Source organism: Neoarius graeffei, chromosome 6 (genome assembly GCF_027579695.1).
Source record: "Neoarius graeffei isolate fNeoGra1 chromosome 6, fNeoGra1.pri, whole genome shotgun sequence".
NCBI lineage: Eukaryota > Metazoa > Chordata > Actinopteri > Siluriformes > Ariidae > Neoarius > Neoarius graeffei.
The window spans coordinates 71089786-71117669 of record NC_083574.1 but is presented as its reverse complement, the minus strand read 5'-3'; the positions used below and the strand labels follow the sequence as shown (position 1 = coordinate 71117669).

The following is a 27884-nucleotide window of genomic DNA, read 5'->3' as shown; positions in this document are numbered from 1 at the left end:
ATGGTGGACTCATGAACATTAGCCAATGTGAGAGAGGCCTTCAGTTGCTTAGAAGTTACCCTGGGCTCCTTTGTGACCTCACCGACTATTACACGCCTTGCTCTTGGAGTGATCTTTGTTGGTCGACCACTCCTGGGGAGGGTAACAATGGTCTTAAATTTCCTCCATTTGTACACAATCTGTCTGACTGTGGAGTCCAAACTCTTTAGAGATGGTTTTGTAACCTTTTCCAGCCTGTTGAGCATCAACAATGCTTTTTCTGAGGTCCTCAGAAATTTCCTTTGCTCTCATGCCATGATGCACTTCCACAAACATGTTTTGTGAAGATCAAACTTTGATAGATCCCTGTTCTTTAAATAAAATAGGGTGTCCACTCACACGTGATTGTCATCCCATTGATTGAAACCACCTGACTCTAATTTCACCTTCAAATTAACTGCTAATCCTAGAGGTTCACATACTTTTGCCACTCACAGATATGTAATATTAGATCATTGTCCTCAATAAATAAATGACCAAGTATAATATTTTTGTCTCATTTGTTTAACTGGGTTCTCTTTATCTACTTTTAGGACTTGTGTGAAAATCTGATGTTTTAGGTCATATTTATGCAGAAATATAGAAAATTCTAAAGGGTTCACAAACTTCCAAGCACCACTATGTGTGTGTTTGTTTATTTTTAATAGAATTTTGATGGTTGCTATATCACAATAAAGGTGGAAAAATCTGACATGATTTTTCTTGGTTTCATTTTTTTTTTTACATCGCCAAAAAAAAAAAAAAAAATTAAGGGGGGGTGTAGAGCCTTGTTATATCTACTGTGGTTGTTGCCATCAACAAGTGGGCTGTTAGATTAGAGGTCAGAGAAAAGCAAAAAGGAGTTGGGAGAATTCAAGATTTTAGGTTTCTAGAATTTGATTGGCGTTTCTTTGTTGTTGAAGAAAGAACAAACATGTAAACAGCAAGATAATGATTTTAGCACACAAATCACAATTATTAATAATAAATAATTATTTCATTATTATTGAGACCCTCCCCCCTTTTTAAATAAGCCCTACCTATTATGAACCGATATAGGTATAGAACATCTTTTTAAATTATCTCATGGTCTTAAATAAATTGTGCACAATAACATAACATTAAAAACAAATAATTGCCATTTGACCACCTCCTAGGAAAATGCCGTCAAACAGGATTTGAATGTAGCTTAAACAACATTGAAAAAAAAACAACATCAGCATAACACTGCTATAAAACCAGATATATATTTGGAGCAGCAAAATAAATTTCTAAATATGCATCTTGGCCACAATGTTAATAAGATCATGCTGATAGATATATATATATATATATTTTTTTTTTTTGCTTTTTTTTATTGCTATTCCAATTCTTATTCGGGTATCAAACAAAAACTGAAATCTAATCTAACTGCTTAGCTGAATATTTTCTTGTGACTTCTTGTTCATAACAAACTGAGAAATATAAAATGAGAAACTTAAGGTTCCATGAATGGATAAATTAACTAAGTCAAGGTTATTATCAGTCTAGTTGTGTGTATCAGATGTCTTGAACTACCAACATATTCAGGTCCATAAATATTTGGACACTGACAAAGTTGTTGGCATTTCAGCGGTCCACTATAGTATAATGAGTTAAAATTAAATAATGAAATTACATTTCTGAATAATACAGATCAGTGTGCAGACTTTCCACTTTGAGAGTATTACAAATTATGTGAGTATTATGAGCGTATTATTATAAATTATTACATTCTTACAAATGAGATAAATTATAATAAGTTATTACAAATAATTGAAGATAATAAATTATTACAAATGAGAGTATTACAAATTATGTGAGCAGTGCATGAATTACATACAGCACTTCTTGTCCTCACCTTTTTAAGGAACCAAAAGTAACTGGACAATTGGCTGCTCAGCTGTTCAATGGCCAGGTGTGTATTATATTTCCCCCTTATTATTTCAGTTACAAGTAAACAGATAAACGGTCTAAGGTTGATAGGTATTTGTATTTGGAATGTGTTGCTGTTAACTCTCAACATTAAGAAGAACAAGCTGTCACTGCCAGTGAAGCAAGCAATCATTATGCTTGCTTTAAAAAAAAAAAGCCCATCAGAGAAATAGCACAAACATTAGGTGTGGCCAAATCAACTACTTGCTGACAACCAAATCAACTATTCTTAAAAAGAAAGAACACACTGGTGAGCTCAGGAACACCAAAATGGATAGACGACAACTTTGGTGAATAAAAGAAGAATTCTATCCATAGGGAAGAAAAACCCCTTCATAACAGTTGGCAAGATCAAGCCCACTGTCCAGGAGGCAGGTGTATTTGTGTCAAAGTTAACAATCTGAGAAGCCTTCACCACAGTGTACAGGGGCCTTTCACTGACGTCACAAATTTTTGTTTATCATGCAGCATCTGTTATACTGGCCAGGCAAACAAAAGCACATAGCCGTGACCGTTAATAATGAAAATTGTGACAACTTCAGTCAGTATAATCTCTCTGAAATGATTAAAAATGTAGGTTATATCAGCAATTATGTTACATCCAAAACCTGAACACATATAGGCATCACAGATCCATATAATTTACCCACAAATGCATTTGTTATTTATTCTTCCTATTGCTCTGGGTATGTGTGCGCACTCATAGCTCACTTGTGTGCATGTGTTCACTGCTTCAGATGGGTTAAATCTAGAGGGGAAATTTCCCTGTGCTTAAGTGTACATGTGACAAAAATAAAGGCTTCTTCTTCTTAATTTACCCACAAATGTATTTATTCCACAGGAAAAATGTATAGCAAACCAGCTACTGGATTTGGGATATTACAACATCCTGAACTGTTTACTATTTGGGACTTCTATATACACTAGAGAGATGCTAAATATTTAGCAATATTTCAAGGCAGGTTTCGTGCATGCAGGGATGTTATGGGAAATTCCTGATAAAGAATTTATTATAACAAAGGTATCTTATTATGACAAAGGTAAGCTCAAATGTGGACTTCTAATAGTAATAAACAAGCCAGGGCCTAGAGCTAACATATTTTATAGGTGTTTAGCCTAGTCTACACTATCAGTATATAACAAACATGCTGCTAGTCTAGCCAAGCATTAGGTCCAATAAAATATAGGTCCAAAGCCCACACCCAGATATACATGTTCATATAGTCGTCATTTGGCATGTTTTTTTTTTGTAATGCAGTGCAGATGCTAAGTATGACACGCTTGTTTACTGAGTAGTGCCAGACCAAAGTTCTGTCCATGTTACGCTGACTTACAGACTTGCTGAAATGTTAAATTGAGTACACCTAGGCTAGATCTATGGGATTTTTATAACTGAATGGTCTTGAGCTAGAAAAAGTGTTAGGAGAAATAATAGGTGCACAGAGCTTTCATACTAATCTGATATAAAATGTTCTCCTCATACACGGGAATGCTTTGTTGGCATCCAGTCTTTCCATTTAACTGCAGCTCGCCATTTTTCGTCTTTCTAGATTCACTGGGAAATGGTGAAAAGTTAAACCAGGCTTATCTCCACGTCTGTTATTACATCCAAAAGCATTACAGGTCCCTGGCATTGTTCTTTTAGATGTAACTTCGACATGTAGATGTTTACTGAATTGGGCTTACAATCACTCACATACACTTGTGCCGCTACTGTGCCAGTCGTTGTCAAACCCAAAGCTTGCCCGGCAACATGACTGCATAAACAAATCCACAGTTACGATGACATCATGTGAAAGGCCCCTCTACACAGGGTTTACCACAAGATATAAACCACTGGGGAAAAACCTCAAAAACAGGTAGACCACATTAAAGTTAAAAAAAAAAAAGCCTAAACAAAAGTTGCCACAGTGCTGGAACAACATCCTGTAGACACATGAAAAAGATCATCATGTACCAGAATGATAGGAAGAGAAAAAAAAATTGGAAAAAGGAAAGAACTGCTCATTACCCAAAGCATACCATCTCATAGCGTGGACGTGTATGGTTGCCAGTGGACCTGGTTCCCTTGTATTTATTGATGTAACTGCTAACAAAAGCAGCAGGATGATTTCTGATGTTGCACTACTGGGCTATATTCTCTGATCAGATTCAGTCAAATGATTAACATGGCCCAAGAAAAAGCAGGAGCTGAAGACAGTTGCAGTAAATGCAACTGAGCATCACAAAGGAAGAAACCCAGCATCTGGTAATGGTTATGGGTTCCAGGCTTCAGGCAATCATTCACCACAAAGGATTTCCCACCAATTATTAACATCACAATTTAATTTATGATTGTTAATTTGTCCAATTACATTTGGTCCCTTAAAAAGGGTCAGATATGAAAAGTGCTGTAATTCTGTACTTTGAACTCATTCATTATTTAATTTCAACTTCAGTATACAGAGGTAGATGAATAGTACTAACCATGTCAATGTCCAAATATTTATGGACCTGACTGTAGATCACTGAACATCCTCTGATGCATCTAAGAACCACAATGGACTGAAAAATGATTATCATTAATTCAAAAAGTGCAACAGTCACCTACAGTGATCATCGTGGAAGGTGGAAACCAAGTGCTATCCTTTACAAAATTAAAAAGTAATAAGCAACCAATGTCATCCTTCATAAGATGTGCATATTTATGCATTAACAAGTAACAGTCACTATAAAACAGATTCCATGTTTTCACACCACTCATGATCTTCCAGGTTGTATATAAATTTTGTCCTGTTAATGTCTTTGCCCAAATTATCCAAATTAACGTCAGAAGAGAAAATTTCAGTGGACGTCACATACGCCTCATTATTCTTGATGTACTTCTTGTAGTTGCAGCGTAAGCATTGCCATGTGGTGGTGTACAGCAGGAAGGCAATTATTTTTAGCGCAATGGCCAAGCTCACATAGAGATGGCGATAGGCCACATTATCATATAGCATGCATGCACCCTTTGTGTTGCACTCGCTGCTCCAGAACAGGCAGGTGGAGTCGATCCCCACACCGAAGATCAAAGGAGGTGGGATGAATCCTGCAGTACAGGAAGATTCAGTGATCATAGATGACTTTACAATTGCCATGAAATAGTAAGATGACTACCATAGAGATCATGTTAAATCTAAAGGTATCATAAATCTAAACATCAGATCATGTTAAATCTAAAGGACTGCTGCTTAAATTGGAGAGGTCTTCAGGCCCTTAAAGTAACAGAATCTGGATCTAAACTATCAGTGGACAGATGGAAGCATCTTACCCAGGAGTCGCAACAAGAGAAACAGAACGCCGAGTGCATACGATTTCAACTCTGGGCTGACCGTCCTAAAAAGGTGGAAAGAGAGATTCAGAAACAAATAAACAATGTGGTTACAGAGTTCATGAGCCTAATGTCCTGTCTAGCAAAGGGGAAGATGTCAGCAAGGAAAGGGATTTTTTTTTTTTTGGCAGATAACATTTTTGGAATGCTCAAAAGTCATGATGATCAAACTCCTAGACACAAAATTCCATTAAACGGAACTGAATTTACATCTCATCTTCATCCGCTTATCCGGAGCCGGGTCGCGGAGGCAGCAGTCTGAGCATGGAAGCCCAAACTTCCCTCTCCCCAGACACCTCGGCCAGCTCCTTGGGAAGAACACAGAGGCATTCCCAGGCCAGCCGAGAGACATAGTCCCTCCAGCGTGTCCTGGGTCTTTCCCGGGGGGACATGCCTGGAACACCTCTCCAGGAAGGCGTCCAGGAGGCATCCGAAAGAGATGCCCGAGCCACCTTAGCTGATTCCTCTCGAATTTACATTATAATGCTAATTCAAATCTATTAATTCTCTGCAAGTTTCAAATGCGCACTGCAAAAAAACTGAAAACTGAATTTGAGGAGAAAATTCCTTAACTTATTCCCTACGGCAAGCCGCTGACAGCGGCTCGGCGAATTTTCCCATTCCCTACGGAAAGCCGGTACTATCGGCTTTGGTGACGTCATACGGAATTCCCTCGGAAACTCCCATAATAAAGCAGTACACATGAATTTGACCAATCAGAGCCGTAGAGGACTGCACATAGACCACATTCGGATATTATAATTAGTGGGAAACCCCAAAAGTCACGCGTAGGGAAGGTTTATTATAGCAGGGATAGACTGCTATAATATTATTATAGTATTATAATATATTATGACTGATGCTTGTGAAACCTACCTACTTCAGAATTATACAAGAATAATTCCATATTTAGAAAGGACAGGTTTCAAGGACTCGGTAAACGTATACGTTTCTACCTCTAAAATAATTTGTTATGAAGATAGAGACATTTAACTGAATGTACCTATTAAATTGGTGATTTTCACAAAAAGTATTCCGTCAAAACGTGACTGAAAAAAATTGAAGTATTCCGTAAGGAATGAGTTAATACTAGTGAAATTATCTTGCTGCATGAACAGGTAATTTTACTTGACAAGACATCTTGGAATAAGTTGGTTACAATTTAGAACTAGTTTTAATAATCTCAGAGTTGGTGTCTTGTTTTCTTCGACACTGCAAAAATGATATCTTAGCAAGTTATAATATCTTGAATATAGTTGAAACGATCTAGCATTTCCTATTAGAAGAATACAAGGCACCAACTCAGATTATTAAAACTAGTTCTAGATTGTAACCGACTTATTCCAAGATGTTTTGTCAAGTAAAATTGCCTGTCCATGCAGCAAGATAATTTCACTAGTATTAAAGAATTTTCTCCTCAAATTCAGTTTTTTGCAGTGTGTAGGCAAAGCATGCATCAAATACTTAACTAGACCTTCTTTCGACTTGGATAGAAGTTGAAATAGACTCTCATGTCTCAAGCTGAGGTACCTGATGAGGATGATGACTGAGGGTGTCTGAGCCATGGCTCCTATCATGCTGCAGGCACAGATCACGCACAAGAAAATGAGGAAAGTCTCCTGGCACCCAGGACTTGGGCATTTGCCTGGCACAACTGAGGAGGTAATGCCATCACCAGGAATGCATGCACACCTTGTCAGGTTCTGTATGGGTTAAAGGAAAAATGGAAATATTAGTCTAGAAGCACAGAGAAAATAATTTATTGCTGCATTATAAACTACTACTTCTTTTTTCCCCCATCTTTTTGTGGGGTCAGTGTGGATAGGTTGAGCCGATAGGGTTAAAGGCTTTGCACAAGGGCCCAACGGTGGCAGCTTACCCCCGGTCAGTAACCCAGAGCCTTAACCAGTTGAGCCACCGCTGGCCCCTGCATTACAATTAAAACCATTAATATTATTTGCAAAACTTTGGCGCACAAACAAAATAGAAAATTACAAAGGCAAATAACAATAACAGTTGTTTTTAATACAGTCTGAATTTATAAAAATCAGTATAACAATTTTATAAGCTCATCAGATTGGAGAAAGGGCATTTGAGGGACCTCATTGGACACATGGTGATATAAAAGCTTGTAATTAAATTATTGATTAGCAGGTGAATTGTAGAGCTCCTGGACCACTATCTATAGAACAGCCCCTGAACATCAATGAGTGACCACCAGATTATATTGCATTGCATTACATTACAGGCACGTAGCACATGCGCTTATGTAGAGCGATGTACAATGAGCACACATACCCAGCACCTGGGGAGCAGTTGAGGGTTAGGTGCCTTGCTCAAGGACACTTCAGCCATGGCTTTTCCTGCTGGTCCTGGGAATCGATCTGGTGACCTTTTGGGCCCAAGGCTGCTTCTCTAACCTTTAGGCCATAGCTGCCCCCAGATAGTGGGCATCAGTGAGTTTCCTTGTTTGTGAAACACACTTGGCATATTTGTGCATCGTCTTGTTTGCAAAGTGTCAAATGCTATCAAGTACTAAACCTTTTTTATGGCCCTGCTCATGCTTAATGGTATTTATGCTTTTATGTAGCTATATCCATCACCTACAGTACAGTATGTAGGTTAATAAACACCCCTTTTGTTTTGAAAGCCCTCTGGTCAAAAAGTCAAGGGGATTTTACATGTATGCAACCTTGTATTTATACACGAGGGATATAAGAAATGGTTTGAGTGGTTCCTGGAGATAATTAAAAAAAAAACAAAAAAACTCAGTGATAACTATTTGTTTGAATGTATTTCAAACATTGTTAAGTAATTTAGCCAAATGGGAGAAGATGGGGGAGAAGATACAATTATTTATATTTATTTTATACCACAGCGGGGTTGAATGTTTGAATTTGACTGGTCAGAAGTTGTGCCTTATTTTTGTGTAACAGCATAGCTTGAAAAGTAGTTCTGGTCAGAACATGAAATGTTAGGTTAAAATTAATGCACTCATTTTTAGATGTTATTGTTTCTATAGTAAGAGTACATATACAGGGATTTGTATGGCGGATGCACCACATAAAGCCTCACTCACAACCCGGTGTAAGTGTTTTGGACACGCACGGGTCGCAGGGTTTGGTAGCTCGCAGCCGTTGCCGCAGGGTCGCGGTGAACCCAGGGGAAAGTTTGGGGGAGGAGTACGGGCAACGTACTTGTCAAGTACAGGTTGCACACCTGACTTCCTCGAGTCGTGGGAAAAATTGTGCCGTTAGCCCGTGGAAAGCGTATATCTGCGAGTTGTTCTTAAAGTGCATATCACGGGTAAATTCAGGAGCAAGATCAATGTAATTCTTAAATTTTATTTTAAACTTTGGTCAAATATCTGTAACATTCTGCATTCTCTGCAATTTTTTTTACCTTGCGCAATACCAGAAAAATTCAGTTGAAATCAAGCCATTTGAGGCGAATTGGTCCGCCTCTGAAAAAACTTGGCATTTGGATTTCCCAGGAAACATTGATTTCCATGACGTCACGTGCGGGACGCCTCCTTCTGAATCCTACGTCAGCGCTGGTTTGTTTATGAGAAAACGACCTGGTGGTTTTCTGCAAATTTCTTCAACGTTATTGCGTAATTATTAAAATGGTTAACAGATGTATCATAGGACGGTGCAGCAACACCAATCTTGATGGGATTAGTACTCATCGTTTCCCAAAAGACCGGACAGTGAGAGAGAAATGGGAGCGCTTGGTCTACACAGGCTGTGCACTGAAACCGTGCAAAGCTCGCACAGCCTGCTGGCGCTTCCGCAGGTGACGTTACGAATCTGGTTCCAGACTCCCTTGGGATTTTTCCAGACGCGTTTTGTTATTTTATTTTTTTCTGCTGTAGACAGATAGCCTTGTGCAAAATTACCCTTCTGGATGAGTGTAACGAAATTGGTCCAGAATATGCACTTTAAGAATAAAACCCAGTTAATATCTGACGCACATGATCAGTGTGTGTTCAGTGAGTGTGGAGTGTGTGAGACTTGCATTTTACCAGTTTCCTGAACTACGAGTTCGGGCCACACTTGTGAAGCATGTGTGACGCATGTGATTAGCACGTTACAAATCACTCATAAGTTGCGTGTGATGCAAGCCAGGAGTGGGTATAAAATCAGCGGGTCTGCAGCATTCTACATCTGTCTTTTGACTGAAGAACACTGGATATTTTGTGGGAAAAACTAAAAATTTTTCAGTTTAAAAGTTTAGAAAATGGGACCCAAGAAGAAGCGAGCAAAAGTGAAGTAACCCAGCCTGAAACAGCGGGGGGGGGGGAGGAGGAGGAAGAATTTGATGATGGTAGCAGCACCGGCGAGCCCTGCACAGACAGGGAGAAGTATGCCTTCAAGCCGACAGAAGGCACAGCACCCTGCCAGAGGTATTTTCACAGGTAAATACACATGCTTTAAACATTCATTTCAGTATCTGTATGCTTATGTAATTAATATTATATATGCTGATTTTCATGTATGTTTCAGCTAGAACTGGGCGATAAATCGATTTTATCGATTAATTCGAATTTACAGTTAAGGACGATGCGTTTTTATGAAAATCGGTTTTCTCTCAGTTTTAACCTCCGCCACCAACGCTCCCCTCTGCACATGTGCAGAACAGATCGGGCAGCAGGGACGGATCGGGCACTGACAGTATAGCCCTCCTCTCGCCCACTTGCCATAGATACACACAAACAACATGGCAGCGATTGGAGGGAAGCTGCAACTTGTGCCCAAGAAAGGAGTAACTTCCTCCGTGATCTGGAATTGGTTCGGTTTTGCGGCGTCGGACGCAGACCAAACAAGTCCTCATTGTAAGGTGTGTTTGAAAATGGTTGCTTCCAAAGGAAGCAGCATGACGAATTTATTCCAACACCTTAAACAGAAGCCTGCAGCGGAGTGGGAGAATTGCTGCTCCCAGTGGAATGAACACAGCCGCAGCACTAGCACACCATCCAAAGTAAAGCAAGCAACCGTCACGGACACATTTTCGAACTGTGTGCCTTATGATCAGAATGGGGCGCAGTGGAAGGCAATCACAGATGCTATCGCGATGTTTATTGCAAAAGACATGGTGCCCATACACTACCATTCAAAAGTTTGGGGTCACTTTGAAATGTCCTTATTTTTGAAAGAAAAGCACTGTTCTTTTCAATGAAGATCACTTTAAACTAATCAGAAATCCACTCTATACATTGCTAATGTGGTAAATGACTATTCTAGCTGCAAATGTCTGGTTTTTGGTGCAATATCTCCATAGGTGTATAGAGGCCCATTTCCAGCAACTCTCACTCCAGTGTTCTAATGGTACAATGTGTTTGCTCATTGCCTCAGAAGGCTAATGGATGATTAGAAAACCCTTGTACAATCATGTTAGCACAGCTGAAAACAGTTTAGCTCTTTAGAGAAGCTATAAAACTGACCTTCCTTTGAGCAGATTGAGTTTCTGGAGCATTGCATTTGTGGGGTCGATTAAATGCTCAAAATGGCCAGAAAAATGGCTTGACTATATTTTCTATTCATTTTACAACTTATGGTGGGAAATAAAAGTGTGACTTTTCATGGAAAACACAAAATTGTCTGGGTGACCCCAAACTTTTGAACTGTAGTGTACATGCGGTAGAAAAGTCGGGATTTTTTTTTCCCTGTTTTGTCAGTTTTATTGAAAAGGACACAATTTTATTTATTATTTATTTTTTTCACGGTCCAAATCCTGCGCTCTGATTGGCTGGCGTATCCTACGGTACGGACCCCGGTTACGGACCTCTGGCGACTCGTCCGTTCACAAGAACAACCCTTTATCTTTTTTTTTTTACAAGATTTATTTATAAGATTATCAAAAATCTTATAAATTTTTGCCAGCATTTCTCAGGAGAATAGTATTAATTTTACAGCATGGATAGTGATAATGACAGTCTTTGCAGCAAAAGCGAGTTTTACTACCCTGAGGAAGAAGAAATAAAAGAAAACATTTCGGGAGAAAGCTAAAAACCTGTAATTTGCTAACACTGAGCAAAAACATGGCTGAATCCTGAATTACTTCTATTTGTATAAATAGGGGACTACACAGGCGGCAAAATTTAGTTTTTTTCCTGCCATGGAAGTGCACTTGTATACCGAGGAGGAAGCAATTTGAATTACAGCCATGAATGAGAATTCAGAATGGCGGCTTGGCTCGGTTTTCCTTTTCGGGCGCTCTCGTTTTCTGTTAGAATTTGGTAAAGAAAAAAATATATATATTAGGTCGGTCCGTATGGTGAAATACCATGACCTCGGCCTTGAATACTGACCTCAGCCCAGAGGGCCTCGGTTGGTACTTTCAAGACCTCAGTCACGGTATTTCACGATACGGACCTCCCAGCTGGTAAATAACATTTTTTTTTTTTTGAGGGGGCATTTTTTTTTTTAAAGTTTGAGGGTGCATTGCGTCAGTGCCAGTTTGAAACTAAGCTATGTTGGAGAAAGCTTTCTAAAAAAAAAAAAAAAAGTTACTGTATGTTCTCACTGTTTACAATGGCATGGTCTGCCATCTCATCTACAAGCTTGTTTTTTGGCTTCCTTTTGGTTTCTGGTTGCACTTTAACCCCAAAGGGGAAATTTAAGTGAAAACAAAATAAATGTAAAACTTGTTTTGAACCATTTCTTTGTCATCTGTAGTTTGATTTTTAGTGTGTGTGTGTGGGGAATCGATTAAAATCGAAAATCGGATTTTTTGTGAAAAAATCTAAGATTTTTTTTTAGGCCATATCGCCCAGCTCTAGTTTCAGCTAACGATGCCCAAAAGTGAGGACATTGCAATCCCGTCATCGCTATCAGGCCATTGTGCCATGCTTAGTGATAAGGACAAGGACACCACTCAGCAGGAGCAGGACAGCAGCTCGGAGTCAAAGTGTGTTTCAGTGCCCAAACTGTTGGGCTATTTAGTTGGGATTTTTTACAAAATGTAATAAAATGTGTTATTCCCTTATACTCATGTTTTATTATTTGACGTTTGCATGGTAAATTAACATATACTCAAATAAAAACCGCAAATGAGGTGGTCTTCTTCCTTTCCACAATGCTACATGATCGGTTCCTTGGTTCCTCCCCAATATATATATACACCCAGAGTCCTGCCCCTCGTGTCACGTGCGTTGCATGCCGGTTGCGTGCGCTGTGTGCAGGTCGCGAGTACACCACACGTAGGGGTAGAAAGTGAGATGTACTTCTGTCTTGCGCGCCACATAAATAGCAAGCGTGGAATACTTGTGTAGCACTCCTGAGGCACGTCACTCATACAATGACCGTGCGTCACTCATGCGTCTTACTGTCAGTCATCGCAAAAAGCCCCTACTAGCCGTGCTGCTGACTTGATTCAGGTGTACAAAAGGAGTACGGGTCCCGTACATAGTGTATGCATTATTGATTTGTTGCAAGACCCGTAGAATTTGCATGTGCAGGACCAAAAGTCTCCATGGGCAGTCTGCGACCTTCTACAGCGCTGAACACACGCAAGTGTCACGCAAGTCTCAAGCACGGTTTTGCCAAATTTTTTACCGTAGACCGCCCGTAGCAGCACGTATGGCGGGTTGTGAGTGAAGCTTAAAGTGCTGATGACACATTTTTTACATCTTTGGCGATGTTTTATAACATAAAAAGTAATTCCCGATGATCCATATATTAATTCACGAAGGCGCCTATTTTACAAGTTATGATAAAAAACGCGGCTATTTGGGCAAATTTGACAGGGCTGCAGCACCCAGGAGACGAAAGAGGAGCTATATGACGTCAGCGAAAGAACCTTCCTCTCCTAACTTACCAGTTTGTTGTTGATGCGACAGGTGTTCAGTTTGTCATTATTAGTATTATATATATATATATATATATATATATATATATATATATATATATATATATATATAAATAAATAAGTTATTATGCCTTCTGCTCCAAAACCCACAAGGATGGGGTAAGTTTATTCAAGTTTCCCAGAGATCCCGAGCTGCATACGAAGTGGGTGAAGCAAGTCAGGCGCACTCGTGACAAGTGGGAGCCCTCACCAACATCCGTCCTGTGCTCTGAACACTTCGATTTGGATTGTTTTGACACCCTTCCCAGCTTAAAAGAATCTCTTGGGTGTTCAGTTCAGCACAAACATGTGTTACTACCATCAGCAGTGCCTACACAGTGTTGCCAGATTGGGAGGTTTCCCGCCCAGTTGAGCGGTTTCAAGTGCATTTTGGTGGGTTTTGAACATATTTTGGGCTGGAAAACGTCAGTAGTATCTGTTGCCAGATACTGCTGAAGTTTTCCAGCCCAAAATATGTTCAAAACCCACCAAAATGCACTTGAAACCGCCCAACTGGGCGGGATTCCTCCCAATCTGGCAACACTGCCAGTATTCCGGAGGGGGTCTACTAGTAGCTATGCCGGATCCAAAGACAGTCCTCCTGTCAGAACATGTGTTGTGAAACGACATAAGATAAAGGTACGTAGAGCTATAGATTCTACATGATAATCATAAATGTAATCATAAAGTCGGCGTGATATCAGTCATGTATTTGCTTGTGAAAGCTTGCGGCTTTCATGTAACTGCCGCCTAGCAACGAGAGGCAAAGGGTAAAGAGAGTAGGCTATCATAGATTCTATTCGGAAGAGCTCAACACAATTCTAGACTCCCAGAAGAGGAAGAGCTAGCACTAGAGAGTTCACCGGCGCGTTTTCATGCACCATTTCCATTGAGTAGAACCAGAGTAGAACAGCCAGTGAACCGGAGCGTGTTCTCCCGCTGACGTCACAACATGGCCGCGAGCCATGGACCCAGTTTTCTTGCGCTGTGCAATTAAAAGTTGGATATTTGCGTAACAACAGCTTCTTTTCACGTAATTATAACAGAAATCTAACATGTTTGCCATGTTGTATAGTTTATTTAAGAAACTGCATAGAGTCATGTTCGTGTCATCAGCCCTTTAATCTACAACTAATAATAAACAGATTTTAAAAAAAAATGTTTAACAAAGTAAAACAATTGTGATGTGGCAATTTTTTTCTTCCTTAGAGAACATTTATTTTGCATTTATGGAAGGAGTCTTGATTGAAAAGGCTTCGTAACAGTCAGTGCTTTGCGGAATTTATCAGCACATGAAAGTCTTCAGGATAGAGGAACTTACGATTTCTGCATTTTCCGTAAAATTACACTTTTTTTTTCCCCCTTGAGACAGAGAGAGGGGGGATGGTGAGGGAATGACTATCAAGGCTATAACATACAGTCAGGTCCATAAGCATTTATACAGTGATACAGTTTTCTTAATTTTGCCTCTGTACACCACCGCAAAGCATTTGAAATGAAGCCATCAAGATGCGAGTGCAGTGTAGATTTTCAGATTTAATTCAAGGGGTTGTAGGATCAAATGCAGGTTTAAATAAAAGAAAAGAACAGAACATTAAGTTACTGTACTTCAGTTTACAATACTCCAAGACACTCTGGTCTCAAAACCCAGGAACCCCTGTGGAATGTAAACAGCACCTCTTTTGCTGATTCTATTGTAATTTACGGCTCTTACAAGGGGCCCCTTTGAGTTCACCCGACTTAGTGTACACTGGTTGGTGCCTCATCCCATCAACAAATCACCCCATAAGGATGGACACACTCCAGATGGCCATTCCTGTGCAATGTTTGACAACTAAAGGCATGACGAGTATAAATGAACGACATGGGGACAATGCCAAGTCAGACAGCCTGGCACCTTTTCACAGCAAGGAAACTCTTGGCGAACAATGCGTTATTTGAAAACAGCCTGCAAGCTGACCCCCAAGGAAACAGAGTTTCATCTCATCTCATTATCTCTAGCCGCTTTATCCTGTTCTACAGGGTCGCAGGCAAGCTGGAGCCTATCCCAGCTGACTACGGGCGAAAGGCGGGGTACACCCTGGACAAGTCGCCAGGTCATCACAGGGCTGACACATAGACACAGAATCATTCACACTCACAGTCAATTTAGAGTCACCAGTTAACCTAACCTGCATGTTTTTGGACTGTGGGGGAAACCGGAGCACCCGGAGGAAACCCACGCGGACACGGGGAGTACATGCAAACTCCGCACAGAAAGGCCCTCGCCGGCCACGGGGCTCAAACCCGGACCTTCTTGCTGTGAGGCGACAGCGCTAACCACTACACCACCGTGCCGCCCACAGAGTTTCATATCCTAAGAAAAATGAAAAAAATTATGAACCGACTACTTAAATCAAAGCTTCTATGATTTTTCATCTATCTGAGGATGTTATAGACTCTTTACTAACCACAGATTTCCGAATGATAGACGTTTTTGTTTGGCATGCTTGAACCTAGAATAGGCAGGCTGTCCTATGTCTATGCTACTCGTTTTGGTTAGTTAAATCCTTGAGATTTATCTTCGCTCGCACATTCTGCTCTTTGCTTAATGAAGGTTATGTTGACCAGTAATGAGCAGTCCTCCTTCTTTTCATAAGCTTATGATCCTGACAAGTGATGTACATAATGTATCTCTTCTTTCATAAAGTAGTATAGTCTAAATCAGTGATTTAATGCTCCATCACCCATTTCCCTGTCATACATAAATAGCTTCATCGATCACGTCATCAACATCCAAATACAGAGCTACCAGAGCTACATCACACTCTTGAATGTGAATATACAGTGCTCAGCGTAAATGAGTACACCCCCTTTGAAAAGTAACATTTTAAACAATATTTCAATGAACACAAACAATTTCCAAAATGTTGACAAGACAAAGTTTAATATAACATCTGTTTAACTTATAACGTGAAAGTAAGGTTAATAATATAACTTAGATTACACATTTTTTCAGTTTTACTCAAATTAGGGTGGTGCAAAAATGAGTACACCCCACAACAAAAACTACTACATCTAGTACTTTGTATGACCTCCATGATTTTTAATGACAGCACCAAGTCTTCTAGGCATGGAATGAACAAGTTGGCAACATTTTGCAACATCAATCTTTTTCCATTCTTCAACAATGACCTCTTTTAGTGACTGGATGCTGGATGGAGAGTGATGCTCAACTTGTCTCTTCAGAATTCCCCAAAGAAAATAATTTCTTTACACCACAAAAGTGAAGGCTACAAGAAGATCAGCAAAGCTTTACTTATCAGTCAGAATACTGTAGCAAAAATTGTCCAAAAATTTAAGAAAGATGGAACTGCAACCATCTCCGAGACGTCCAGGTCATCCACAGAAGTTAACACCTTGACAGGAGCATCTTCTGATGAGAAGGGTTGAAGAAAATCGGCATGCAAGTTCACTGCAGTTATCTAAAGAAGTAGAAAGCCAAACTGGGGTGACTATTTCCCGTGACACAATACGGCATACACTGCAGAGGAATGGCATGCATGGATGCCGTCCATGAAAGAAGCCTCTCCTAAAGCCCAGGCACAAAAAAGCCTGCCTAGAGTTTTCCAGGGCCCATGCTGACAAAGATGAAGACTACTGGGACTCTATACTCTGGATTGGTGAGACCAAGATAGATGTTTTTGGAACTGATGGCTTCAAAACTGTATGGCATCACAAAGGTGATGAATACAAAGAAAAATGCATGGTGCCTACAGTGAAACATGGTGGTGGCAGTGTCCTTATGTGGGGCTGCATGAGTGCTGCTGGTGTCGGGGAGCTGCATTTCATTGATGGCATCATGAATTCACAGATGTATTGCTCTATACTGAAAGAGAAGATGCTACCATCACTCCGTGCCCTTGGTCGTCATGCACTTTTCCAACATGACTAAACACACACATCTGTGGCCACTGTTGGCTTTCTGAAGAAGAACAGGGTGAAAGTGATTCAGTGGCCAAGTATGTCTCCTGATCTGAACCCAATCGAACACCTATGGGGAATTCTGAAGAGACAAGTTGAGCATCACTCTCCATCCAGCATCCAGGTCATTGTTGAAGAATGGAAAAAAAGATTGATGTTGCAAAATATCACCAACTTGTTCATTCCATGCCTAGAAGACTTGGTGCTGTCATTAAAAATCATGGAGGCCATACAAAATACTACATGTAGTAATTTTTGTTGCAGGGTATACTCATTTTTGCACCACCCTAATTTGAGTAAAATTTTAAAAAATGTGTAATCTAAGTTATATTATTAACCTTAGTTTCATGTTATAAGTTAAACAGATGTTATATTAAACTTTGTCTTATCAACATTTTGGAAATTGTTTGTGTTCACTGAGATATTGTTTAAAATGTTACTTTTCAAAAAGGGTGTACTCATTTATGCTGAGCACTGTATACTCCTGTTTGTCCTGAAATAAACTGAGAAACATCTCGGAACAGCTCCATGAGGCAGAATGTCTTAGCTGGTAGAGATTTACATTCCTATGTCCAATGCTTTGTCAATTCAACCTCCTTCATTACAGACAGCTCAAAACCTAACGTTGAATGATTTATTTGTATCCACAAATGGATGTCTTGAAAATAAAGCATGCATGCACACGCGCCCACGTGTGCACACAGCTCTGAAAACAAAAATCGACCTCGTGTTGCTTCTAAGATTCATATTTTTACTAGGACTGATTGTTTTAGATGAACACACAGGCAGACAAAAAGTTATGACAATCATTGTGTTACAGATGTGAATGCAATTCGTGTGTTTTTAATGTAATAATTATGCCTAGGTAACTAATTTGTAAATGACTAATATGGTGATTGTTATGTTGAGCATCGTTATCATGTAATTGAAAGGAATTTGAATATGTATTTGGTTTATTCCAATAGTGCACCATCCTGGGGTTCTGTGAAGTTGATATGTAATAAGTTAGAAGTTTGCAAACAAGTCAGCCATTAAATCATGTGTCTCTGGTCTCCTCTCTCGAAGGGATGTGGGGTAAAGGCTACTGCTCAGAGTGACCGCCTGGTGGATTAGTATGGCATACCCCTAGATGACTCATCACTTTAAACCCAGTCTCCAAGCACTTTGTTTACTGGAAGCCTCGCTTACCATTTACAAATCTCCACTCTGCAAACTCCACACTCTTCATCTGCAATGCCCTGGAGAACCAATGCGACTTGACTAACTTGAACTTCTGTCAAGAGACTTCTAAACTTCAAGAAGACTCCTAAAAGCTACAGCCATCCAAATACTTCTGAACAATACGACCTTTGAATACCTCTGAACAATACGACCTTTGAATACTTCTGAACAATGCGACCTTTGAATACTTCTGAACACTATAGGGAACTGACTCTAGCTGTGGCAGCTGCGATCATCAGAAGATTCATCAAGGCAAAGCTAAAAAAAAAAAAAAAATGCAAGTAGTTCCATGCATTCTGATAACCCAGGCACTGTCTGGTGAATTCCCTATCTCGTCCTCTACGTAATTTAATTACTCTGAAATTTAATTTTGCCTTCAATTGGTCACTGGTGTTTCAGGTGATGATCAAAATGTGGTTAAAAGGATCCTCCAGCAGATTTACTCTCAAACATATTTTAAGTAAAAGTCGTAGCAGATTTCAAAAATCAAACTTTCATTTTTGGAAACCAAATACTGTTCGAGAAAAATTCATTCTTTAAAATGCCAGATGGGCTTGATGTATGTGATGGCGTCATGCAGCGGTCTCTTGGAGCAACTCAGCTGTTTATGTTTTCTGTTTACATCGTAGTTTTGCTAGTTTTACAAGTAGTTTACCAAATTTATCAGTTTTTAAATAAGTATGCCTCATTGTGTAGCATATAAATGCCACAATTATGCTAAAAAGAAAGCACAAGCTGGAACTAGACTGCATTTCCGCAGAGAAAATGCCAAGTGTGCTTGATCAGCTGTAGCAAAGTATCACCAACAGAAACTGGATCAGACATGAGTTCTGGGTAGATTAAGAGAGAGAGAGAGAGAGAGAGAGAGAGAGAGAGAGAGAGAGAGAGTGTATATATATGGCTGCGTGCTCTAAAATCTCAGTTTAAAATGGCTCAACTCGCAGTGCGACATGACACTTTGTGCTCTAAAATCTTTTTCTTACATGATCTTTAGCTGGTGCTGGGTAGATTAACAGACAGACGGTGTGTGGGGCATGGTTCAGTCCGGATGTGTCAGAGTTGGAATGGTGTCGATATCTCAAAAAGCTGTAGGCGGAGTAACGGTGTCAAAAAACGGGTGAATTAATAATAATAATAATAATAATAATAATAAAGTAAACTTAAGAACAACAATGGTGTGCTTTATGCTGCCTTGTGTTTAGCAAGCACACGAATAACACTCCTTACTGTCCCCCCCCCAGTAGCCATGAGTCCACCAAGTGAATTGTCTGGAAGCTACATAGTGCGTAGACCTGTAAAATGAAAACTCTTTTTCTTTATAAAACAAAAAACCCAACACCGTTCCAACTCTGACATGTCCATCCTGAGCCGGTGTAGTGCACTTGTGTACAGCTTTTGTATACAACAGCATCCAGACATCCCAAAACACACTATACTTGAGGACCCTCCAGATCTACTCCTTTACCTAATAAAAAGCTATTGTCAAAAGGCTTGACTAAGCAGATATGTTTTCAGCCTAGACGTAAACACTGAGACCGTGTTTCAGTCCTGAACACTACTTGGAAGGCTGTTCCATATTTGTGGGGCTTTGTAAGAAAAGGTCCTACCCACTGATGTAGTCTTCATTACATGAGGTACCAACAGATAGCCTACAACTTTTGATCCAAGTAGGTGTGGCAGGTTATAAAGGACCAGAGGTTTACTCAGGTACTGTGGTGCGAGACCAGTCAGTGCTTTATAGGTCAATAGTAGTGTTTTATAATCAGTGCAAAATTTGTTTGGGAGCCAATGCAATGTGGATAAGATAGGGGTGGTGTGGTCATATCTTCTACTTCTAGTAAGGACTCTTGCTGCTGCATTTTAACTAACTGGAGCTTGTTTATGCACTTATTGGAACATTCAGACAATAATCCACCCTAGAGGTAAGAAAGGCATGAACTAGATTTTCTGCATCATGTAGTGACATTATATTTCTTATTTTCACAATAATTCTGAGATGAAAGAAAGCTATCCTCATATTATCGATACGAGTTTCAAATGAAAGACTGGAGTCAATGATCACACCAAGGTCCTTTACTGCTGCATGTAAAGAAACAGAAAGGCCATCCAGAGTTACTATGTAATCAGAACATCTACTTCTAGCTGCATGTGGTCCTAGTACAAGTATTTGTCTTGTCAGAGTTAAGTAGAACTAGACAGAACTTGACGCCAACGGCATCGATGGGGATGCCTCCGCCCGGTAGACCACACGCCTTATTAAGTTGTGATTTGGGGATGGACATTTGACCTCACAGTAATCTTGACCTGGTGAAATAACTTGTACTTGCCTTGGAGATATTGTGTTCACAAGGTTTTCGGACAGGCATTTGACCTCACAGTGACCTTGACCTTAGACCTTTTGATCTCAAAATCTAATGAGTTTATCTTTGTCCCCAAATGCACAAAAGGTGAAAGTTTGGAGAAATTCCTTTGATTTGCCTTGGAGATATTGTGTTCACAAGGTTCTCGGACAGACATTTGACCTCACAGTGACCTTGACCTTAGATCTTTTGACCTCAAAATCTAATCAGTTCATGTTTGTCCCAAAGCGCACAAATGGTGAAAGTTTGGTGAAATTCCTTTCATTAGCCTTTGAGATACTGCGTTCACAAGGTTTCGGGACGGACAACCCGAAAACATAATGCCTCCTGCACCTTACGGTGGCGGAGGCATAATAAAGTTAATAAGCATCCAGTGTCTAATGTCCTTTACACATTTCTCAATTTTATTAAGCTGGTGTCTCTCATCTGGCTTTTCAGAAACATACAACTGTGTATCACCAACATAACAGTGGAAGTGAATACCATGCTTCCAAATAATATTACCCAGTGGTAACATATATAATGAAAAAAGCATGGTATGGTGCATATATTATTGCTCAGACATTTTGAATGAGATGAAATAATGATCTGAGGTGGCCTCAGACTGTGGAAGTGTGCCTATATTTTCTATATTTAATCCGAATGTTAGTATTAGATCAAGAGTGTGAACACCAATATGAGCAGGTCCTGTGGCATCCTGATTATCTTCTACTGAGACGTAAATGCTGTTTTCAGAGGGTCTTCTGAGTTTTCAAAGTGAATATTAAAGTCTCCAACAATTAAAGCTTTGTCGAAAAAAAAATAACCAGGTCTCAGATGAAATCCACAAATTCAGAAAGAAACGCAGAATATGGCTCTGGGGGCCTGTAAATAAGTAGTAACGGAATCGACTGGGTAGACTTAATTTTTGTGACTACGGATGTTAGTGTAAAGACCTTCAATCGCATTGAATTTAAATCAACAGGCTTTTGTGTTACTCCTAGATAATCATTCTAAATAACTGTGACGCCTCCTCCTCTGCCAGTTAGACGAGGCTGGTGTATATAATTGTATCCAGGAGGACTCGCTTCATTTAATGCTACATACTCATTTGGTTTAATTCATGTTTCTGTTAAACACAGTACATTAAACTCCTGATCAGTAATAAGTTCATTCACAATTAGCACTTTAGATGCAAGAGATCTAATATTTAATAGTCCTACCTTTAGATCAAACGGTGCTGGCAGTGACTGTACAGATGGTATGATCTAATTTTACGTTAAAGTAGGTTACTAGAACAAACTGAGTATTTCTCCTTTTTTGTATAGCTTGGGGAACAAAAAGTCTTGATATAGTGGAACCGAAGTGAGACTGTGCAGCTAACAGACAGCTGATGTAGCCTGTTCGTCTGCTCCCTGGCCTTGGCTCTAGACTGTCACAAATTAACTAGGCCTGTCCTGAGACAATGAGCAACACTGCAAGAAATGAGAGCAGCACCTTCCTGAGTGGGATGGATACTGTTCTGCGTTAACAGGCCAGCCTTAGCCTCAAAACTACTCCAATTATCTATAAAGCCCACATTGTTTTCAGAGCACCAGCTGGACAACCAGCAGTTCAGCAACCATAACCTGCTGTAAGCTTCATTGTCGTGCCACATTGGGATGGGGCCAGAGCATATAGAGAGGAGGTGGAACAACTGGTGAGCTGGTGCCACAACAACAATCTCTCTCTCAATAGAGACAAAAGAGATTGTTGTTGATTTCTGGAGATGGTCAGCTGACCACCCTCCCCTGCTCATCTGTGGCTCTGTCGTTGAGCGAGTCAGAAGCACCAAGTTTCTTGGTGTACACATTTCTAACAACCACACCCGGTCCATCAACACCAACTCCGCTGTGAAGAAGGCACAACAACATCTTCGCTTTCTCCGGAGGCTGAAGAGAGCCAGCCTTCCGCCACCCATCCTCACCACCATCTACACAGGAACCGTGGAGAGCATCCTAGCCAGCTGCATCACTGTGTGCTTCGGGAACTGCAAAATACTGGAATGCAAGATCCTATAATGCATACTGAGGATAGCTGAGAGGATTATAGGGTTTCCCTCCCCTCCATCAAGGACATCTTCCAGGCACGCTGTGTATGCAGAGCCTCTGCCATTGTGAAGGATCACTCCTCCCAGTCTGTTTGACCATCGGGTAGGAGTTTTCACAGCATCAGGTCCCGCACTGAAAGGTTCTGCAACAGCTTCTTCCCCCAAGCTGTCAGAGCCCTGAACACCCTGGTCCCACCCGAAACCTCACTCCTGTAACAACCTGCCTCCCCCATCCCACACCACACAAAATAACAGACAATGGACATCCCAAGCATCAGTACTCAGTCACTCAAAAAAAGGGACAATGGACATTCGACACACAACTGCACAGTCACTTTAAACTCTGTACTAGCACTTTACTCTTACATCTCTATCTCATCGCATTATCTCTCTACCTCTTCACAATCACCACACCTGCCTTCAGCAATTTATGTTATGTTATGTTAGGCTGAGTTATGTTGCATTACGACATGCATACTAGCTCAATTATGTCAGGTTGTGTATGCTGCTTTTTTTTTTTTTATGTCTTAAGTCATCTTATGTTAGATCATGTTATGTTGTGTTATGTGATGTTTGCACAGCTCTTGCAACATTTCATGTTTACTGCTTTGGTGATACTTCTCGTTTGCACTGTCTAAGCACCTTGGTCCGTCGAGAATGAAATTCGTTCTGTATGCTGCGTATGTGAAAGAATGACAAAGTTGTGTTGAGTTGGTTTGCCTTTAGACGTAATCCCTCTGTACTTACATTCATTAAGGCATCTCTTGATTGTAAACTTTGACAATAATAGGCCTACCTCCTCAAGAGTATACTTGACTTAGTTAAATGTTGTGAAGGAGTTTTCCTTCACCAAGGAAAGAATTCTACAGTCATGAACTTTGTACCAAATTGTTGACTTGTCCACTCCTAATGTTCCAGCTATCTCTCCGATAGGTCTGTTTTGGGTTTTTTTCAGGCCTCCTTCACTTGTACGGACATCTCTTTGGACCAAACATCGAAAGTTTCCATGAACTGATGCCAAATGCAAATTCGAGACTTGGAATGAATTCCAAATCTTTTTTCTCCTTAATTTATCAGGAAATAATGAAGAAACAGGCTATAATTGGCCATGAAACTACTTAGCAGTAAATTGTCCGATTACTTTTGAGGCTGTAAAACTGGAGGAACTATGTAAAAATAGCTGTAATTTCTAAACAGTTGCAACATTTTTGTTAAATGCTTTGAATTAAAGCTGAAACTCTACATTTCAAATCAGTCTGATTGCTTCATTTTCCATTGAGGTGGTGTACAGAGGCAAAATCATGACAATTGTGTCGCTGTCCAGATACTTATGGACCTGATCATAGGAAGCAACTTGTCTTTTGGGCTTTCTACAACATTAAATCTCACGATAAACCATTAAAAAATGTGCAATGCTTCATACATTAACACACTAAACAACTGACAAACTTGTGGTAAAAGTGGAATAACGCACTCCATTCCATGATGTTATATAAAAATAATCCACTCCACTTGCATGTCATGCTGGCATATGAAAGTGTAATAAAAAACCTGAACCGGCTGAGGAAGCACTCCAGTGCTAATGGGTCTGGTGCAGCCAGCGAAGCAAGCGGACAGGTACGTGACTCCATTAGAGCCGCACACAGGGCTAACAGATGATGTGTAGCAGTTACAGTTACTGATGCACAGAGCTTCTGGTGTTTGGCCTGGCTGCAGGGTTCTACACACACAATATTCAAACATTAGCCGAGGTTTTACACATATTTAAAAAAAAAAAATGAAAAAAAAAAAAAAGTGTGGCAGTTATGAATTAAATGTCTTCTTGAATCATGTTCAAATACAAACACACCTGTTAAAGATGAAATAAATAATGCTCTTTATTTAAACTATGATAGGTGTGCATAGATCTGGACCAAACATAAAAACAATCCTTTTGAAAAACAAATGAAGCTCTAAGCCATGCTCACTCATTGCCATAGGAGACAGTCACACCAGCAACAGGACCTGTGTCACAGCCAAGGAAGAGGAAAGACACATAGCAGGTGGTGGAAATCAGGTTGACCAACATGGCCATCTGAACAGCACCCAGAGCACAGAGATTCAGCTTCTTCACCAAAAGACCTCCCATAAAAATGCCCAGGCATGCACATGGGATGGCGGTCATACCTGCAAGAAGCGAAGTTAAGTTCTTTGCTAACAATAATATCAACATGGTTCATAAAGATTTTGAATTTTACTGTGGAAGATATGAACTTTTGAACTCTATTGCATGCAGAATAGCCTATATGAGGAAGGGATGTCCGACATACCCAGAAGCTGATTGGCTGAGGTGGTTGTAAGATTAAACTGCTGCTCCAAGTACTTGCCCAAGAAGGCAGCAAAACCAGCAACTACAGCAATCTCCATACATGCAGCAAGGACAATACAGGTGAACACCGGGTTAGACAGCAGGTGTTTAGTGACCTTAGGAATCACTGAGCAGAGAGAGAGAGCAGAATGGTTGTTATTACAGTAGCCATAATGGTGTTCTAACAGACTCTGTTTTTCATTCTATATTTATGCCATTAGTTTTCAACCATAGACAAAACACAACTTAATATGCAAAGTCTAATTTTTGCCTCATTTTCTAAAGACAGCCTTTCATTATCTCAACAATGATGGTCAGATTCTAATCTTTGTGTGAGTTGATTGCAAAACTTTGAGGAATTGTTTGTGAATTTGAGAACGTTGCCTGGTCTTTTTCCAACCTTCAAGTGCCCAATTCCAGTGAGCCTGTGCCAACTGTAGCCCCAGATTCCTATTACTGGCTCACAAGAATGGAACCTGATGTGTTATCCTGCTGTTGTAGCCCCACTACCTTAAGATTAAACTTCTTGTACAACCCCGATTCCAAAAAAGTTGGGACAAAGTACAAATTGTAAATAAAAACAGAATGCAATGATGTGGAAGTTTCAAAATTCCATATTTTATTCAGAATAGAATATAGATGACATATAAAATGTTTAAACTGAGAAAATGTATCATTTAAAGAGAAAAATTAGGTGATTTTAAATTGCATGACAACAACACATCTCAAAAAAGTTGGGACAAGGCCATGTTTACCACTGTGAGACATCCCCTTTTCTCTTTACAACAGTCTGTAAACGTCTGGGGACTGAGGAGACAAGTTGCTCAAGTTTAGGGATAGGAATGTTAACTCATTCTTGTCTAATGTAGGATTCTAGTTGCTCAACTGTCTTAGGTCTTTTTTGTCGTATCTTCCGTTTTATGATGCGCCAAATGTTTTCTATGGGTGAAAGATCTGGACTGCAGGCTGGCCAGTTCAGTACTCGGACCCTTCTTCTACGCAGCCATGATGCTGTAATTGATGCAGTATGTGGTTTGGCATTGTCATGTTGGAAAATGCAAGGTCTTCCCTGAAAGAGACGTCGTCTGGATGGGAGCATACAGTATGTTGCTCTAGAACCTGGATATACCCTTCAGCATCGATGGTGTCTTTCCAGATGTGTAAGCTGCCCATGCCACAAGCACTAATGCAATCCCATACCATCAGAGATGCAGGCTTCTGAACTGAGCGCTGATAACAACTTGGGTCGTCCTTCTCCTCTTTAGTACAAATGACACGGCGTCCCTGATTTCCATAAAGAACTTCACATTTTGACTCGTCTGACCACAGAACAGTTTTCCACTTTGCCACAGTCCATTTTAAATGAGCCTTGGCCCAGAGAAGACGTCTGCGCTTCTGGATCATGTTTAGATACGGCTTCTTCTTTGAACTATAGAGTTTTACCCGGCAACGGCGGATGGCACGGTGAATTGTGTTCACAGATGATGTTCTCTGGAAAGATTCCTGAGCCCATTTTGTGATTTCCAACACAGAAGCATGCCTGTATGTGATGCAGTGCCGTCTAAGGGCCCGAAGATCATGGGCACTCAGTATGGTTTTCCGGCCTTGACCCTTACGCACGGAGATTCTTCCAGATTCTCTGAATCTTTTGATGATATTATGCACTGTAGATGATGATATGTTCAAACTCTTTGCAATTTTACACTGTTGAACTCCTTTCTGATATTGCTCCACTATTTGTCGGCGCAGAATTAGGGGGATTGGTGATCCTCTTCCCATCTTTACTTCTGAGAGCCGCTGCCACTCCAAGATGTTCTTTTTATACCCAGTCATGTTAATGACCTATTGCCAATTGACCTAATGAGTTGCAATTTGGTCCTCCAGCTGTTCCTTTTTTGTACCTTTAACTTTTCCAGCCTCTTATTGCCCCGTCCCAACTTTTTTGAGATGTGTTGCTGTCATGAAATTTCAAATGAGCCAATATTTGGCATGAAATTTCAAAATGTCTCACTTTTGACATTTAATATGTTGTCTATGTTCTATTGTGAATACAATATCAGTTTGAGATTTGTAAATTATTGCATTCCGTTTTTATTTACAATTTGTACTTTGTCCCAACTTTTTTGGAATCGGGGTTGTACACTCCGAGATGCTTTTCTGCTCACCATAGTTGTGGAGTGGTAATTTGAGTTACCTCCAACCAGTCTGACAATTCTCCTCTGACCTCTCTCATCAGCAAAGTGTTTCTGCCCACAGAACTGCCACTTAAATAAATAATTGATAAATTGTTCATCAATTGATAAATAATTGACACCTTTCTGTTTTAGCCAGCATTAACTTTTTCAGCAGTTTGCGTGACAGTAGCTTTTCTGTGAGCTTGGACCATATAGCCTAGCCTTTGTGCCCCATGCAAATCAATGAGCCTTCAAGACCCATGACCCTGTCGCCAGTTCACCGATTGTCTTTCCTTGGACCACTTTTGGTAGGTACAAACCATTGCATTCCAGGAACACCCCACAAGATGTGCCATTTGGAGATGCTCAGACCCAGTCTTCTCGCCATCACAATTTGGCCCTTGTCAAAGTTGCATAGATCTTTATGCTTGCCCATTTTTCCTGCTCCCAACACATCAACTTTGAGAACTGACTGATCTCTAGCTGCCTAATATATTCCACCCCTTGACAGGTGCCATTGTAACAACATAATTAATTCACTTTACCCGTCAGTGTTTTTCATTTTATGACTGATCGGTGC

The 27884-nt window shown here is 40.2% G+C and overlaps 1 protein-coding gene across 1 annotated transcript in view; it reads right to left on the bottom strand.

The window, feature by feature from the left end:
• Nucleotides 1-4000: 4000 nt before the first annotated feature.
• Nucleotides 4001-27884, bottom strand: part of slco3a1a (solute carrier organic anion transporter family member 3A1a) — a 99028-nt gene continuing 75144 nt past the window's right edge. Inside the window, exons 5-10 of the mRNA XM_060924040.1 lie at nt 25093-25257; nt 24751-24949; nt 24335-24503; nt 6854-7026; nt 5264-5328; nt 4001-5041 (exon numbers count right to left, since the gene is read on the bottom strand). Coding sequence (XP_060780023.1) covers nt 4680-5041; nt 5264-5328; nt 6854-7026; nt 24335-24503; nt 24751-24949; nt 25093-25257 — 1133 coding nt within the window. The 3' untranslated portion in view covers nt 4001-4679. The remainder of the gene's footprint in view (nt 5042-5263; nt 5329-6853; nt 7027-24334; nt 24504-24750; nt 24950-25092; nt 25258-27884) is intronic.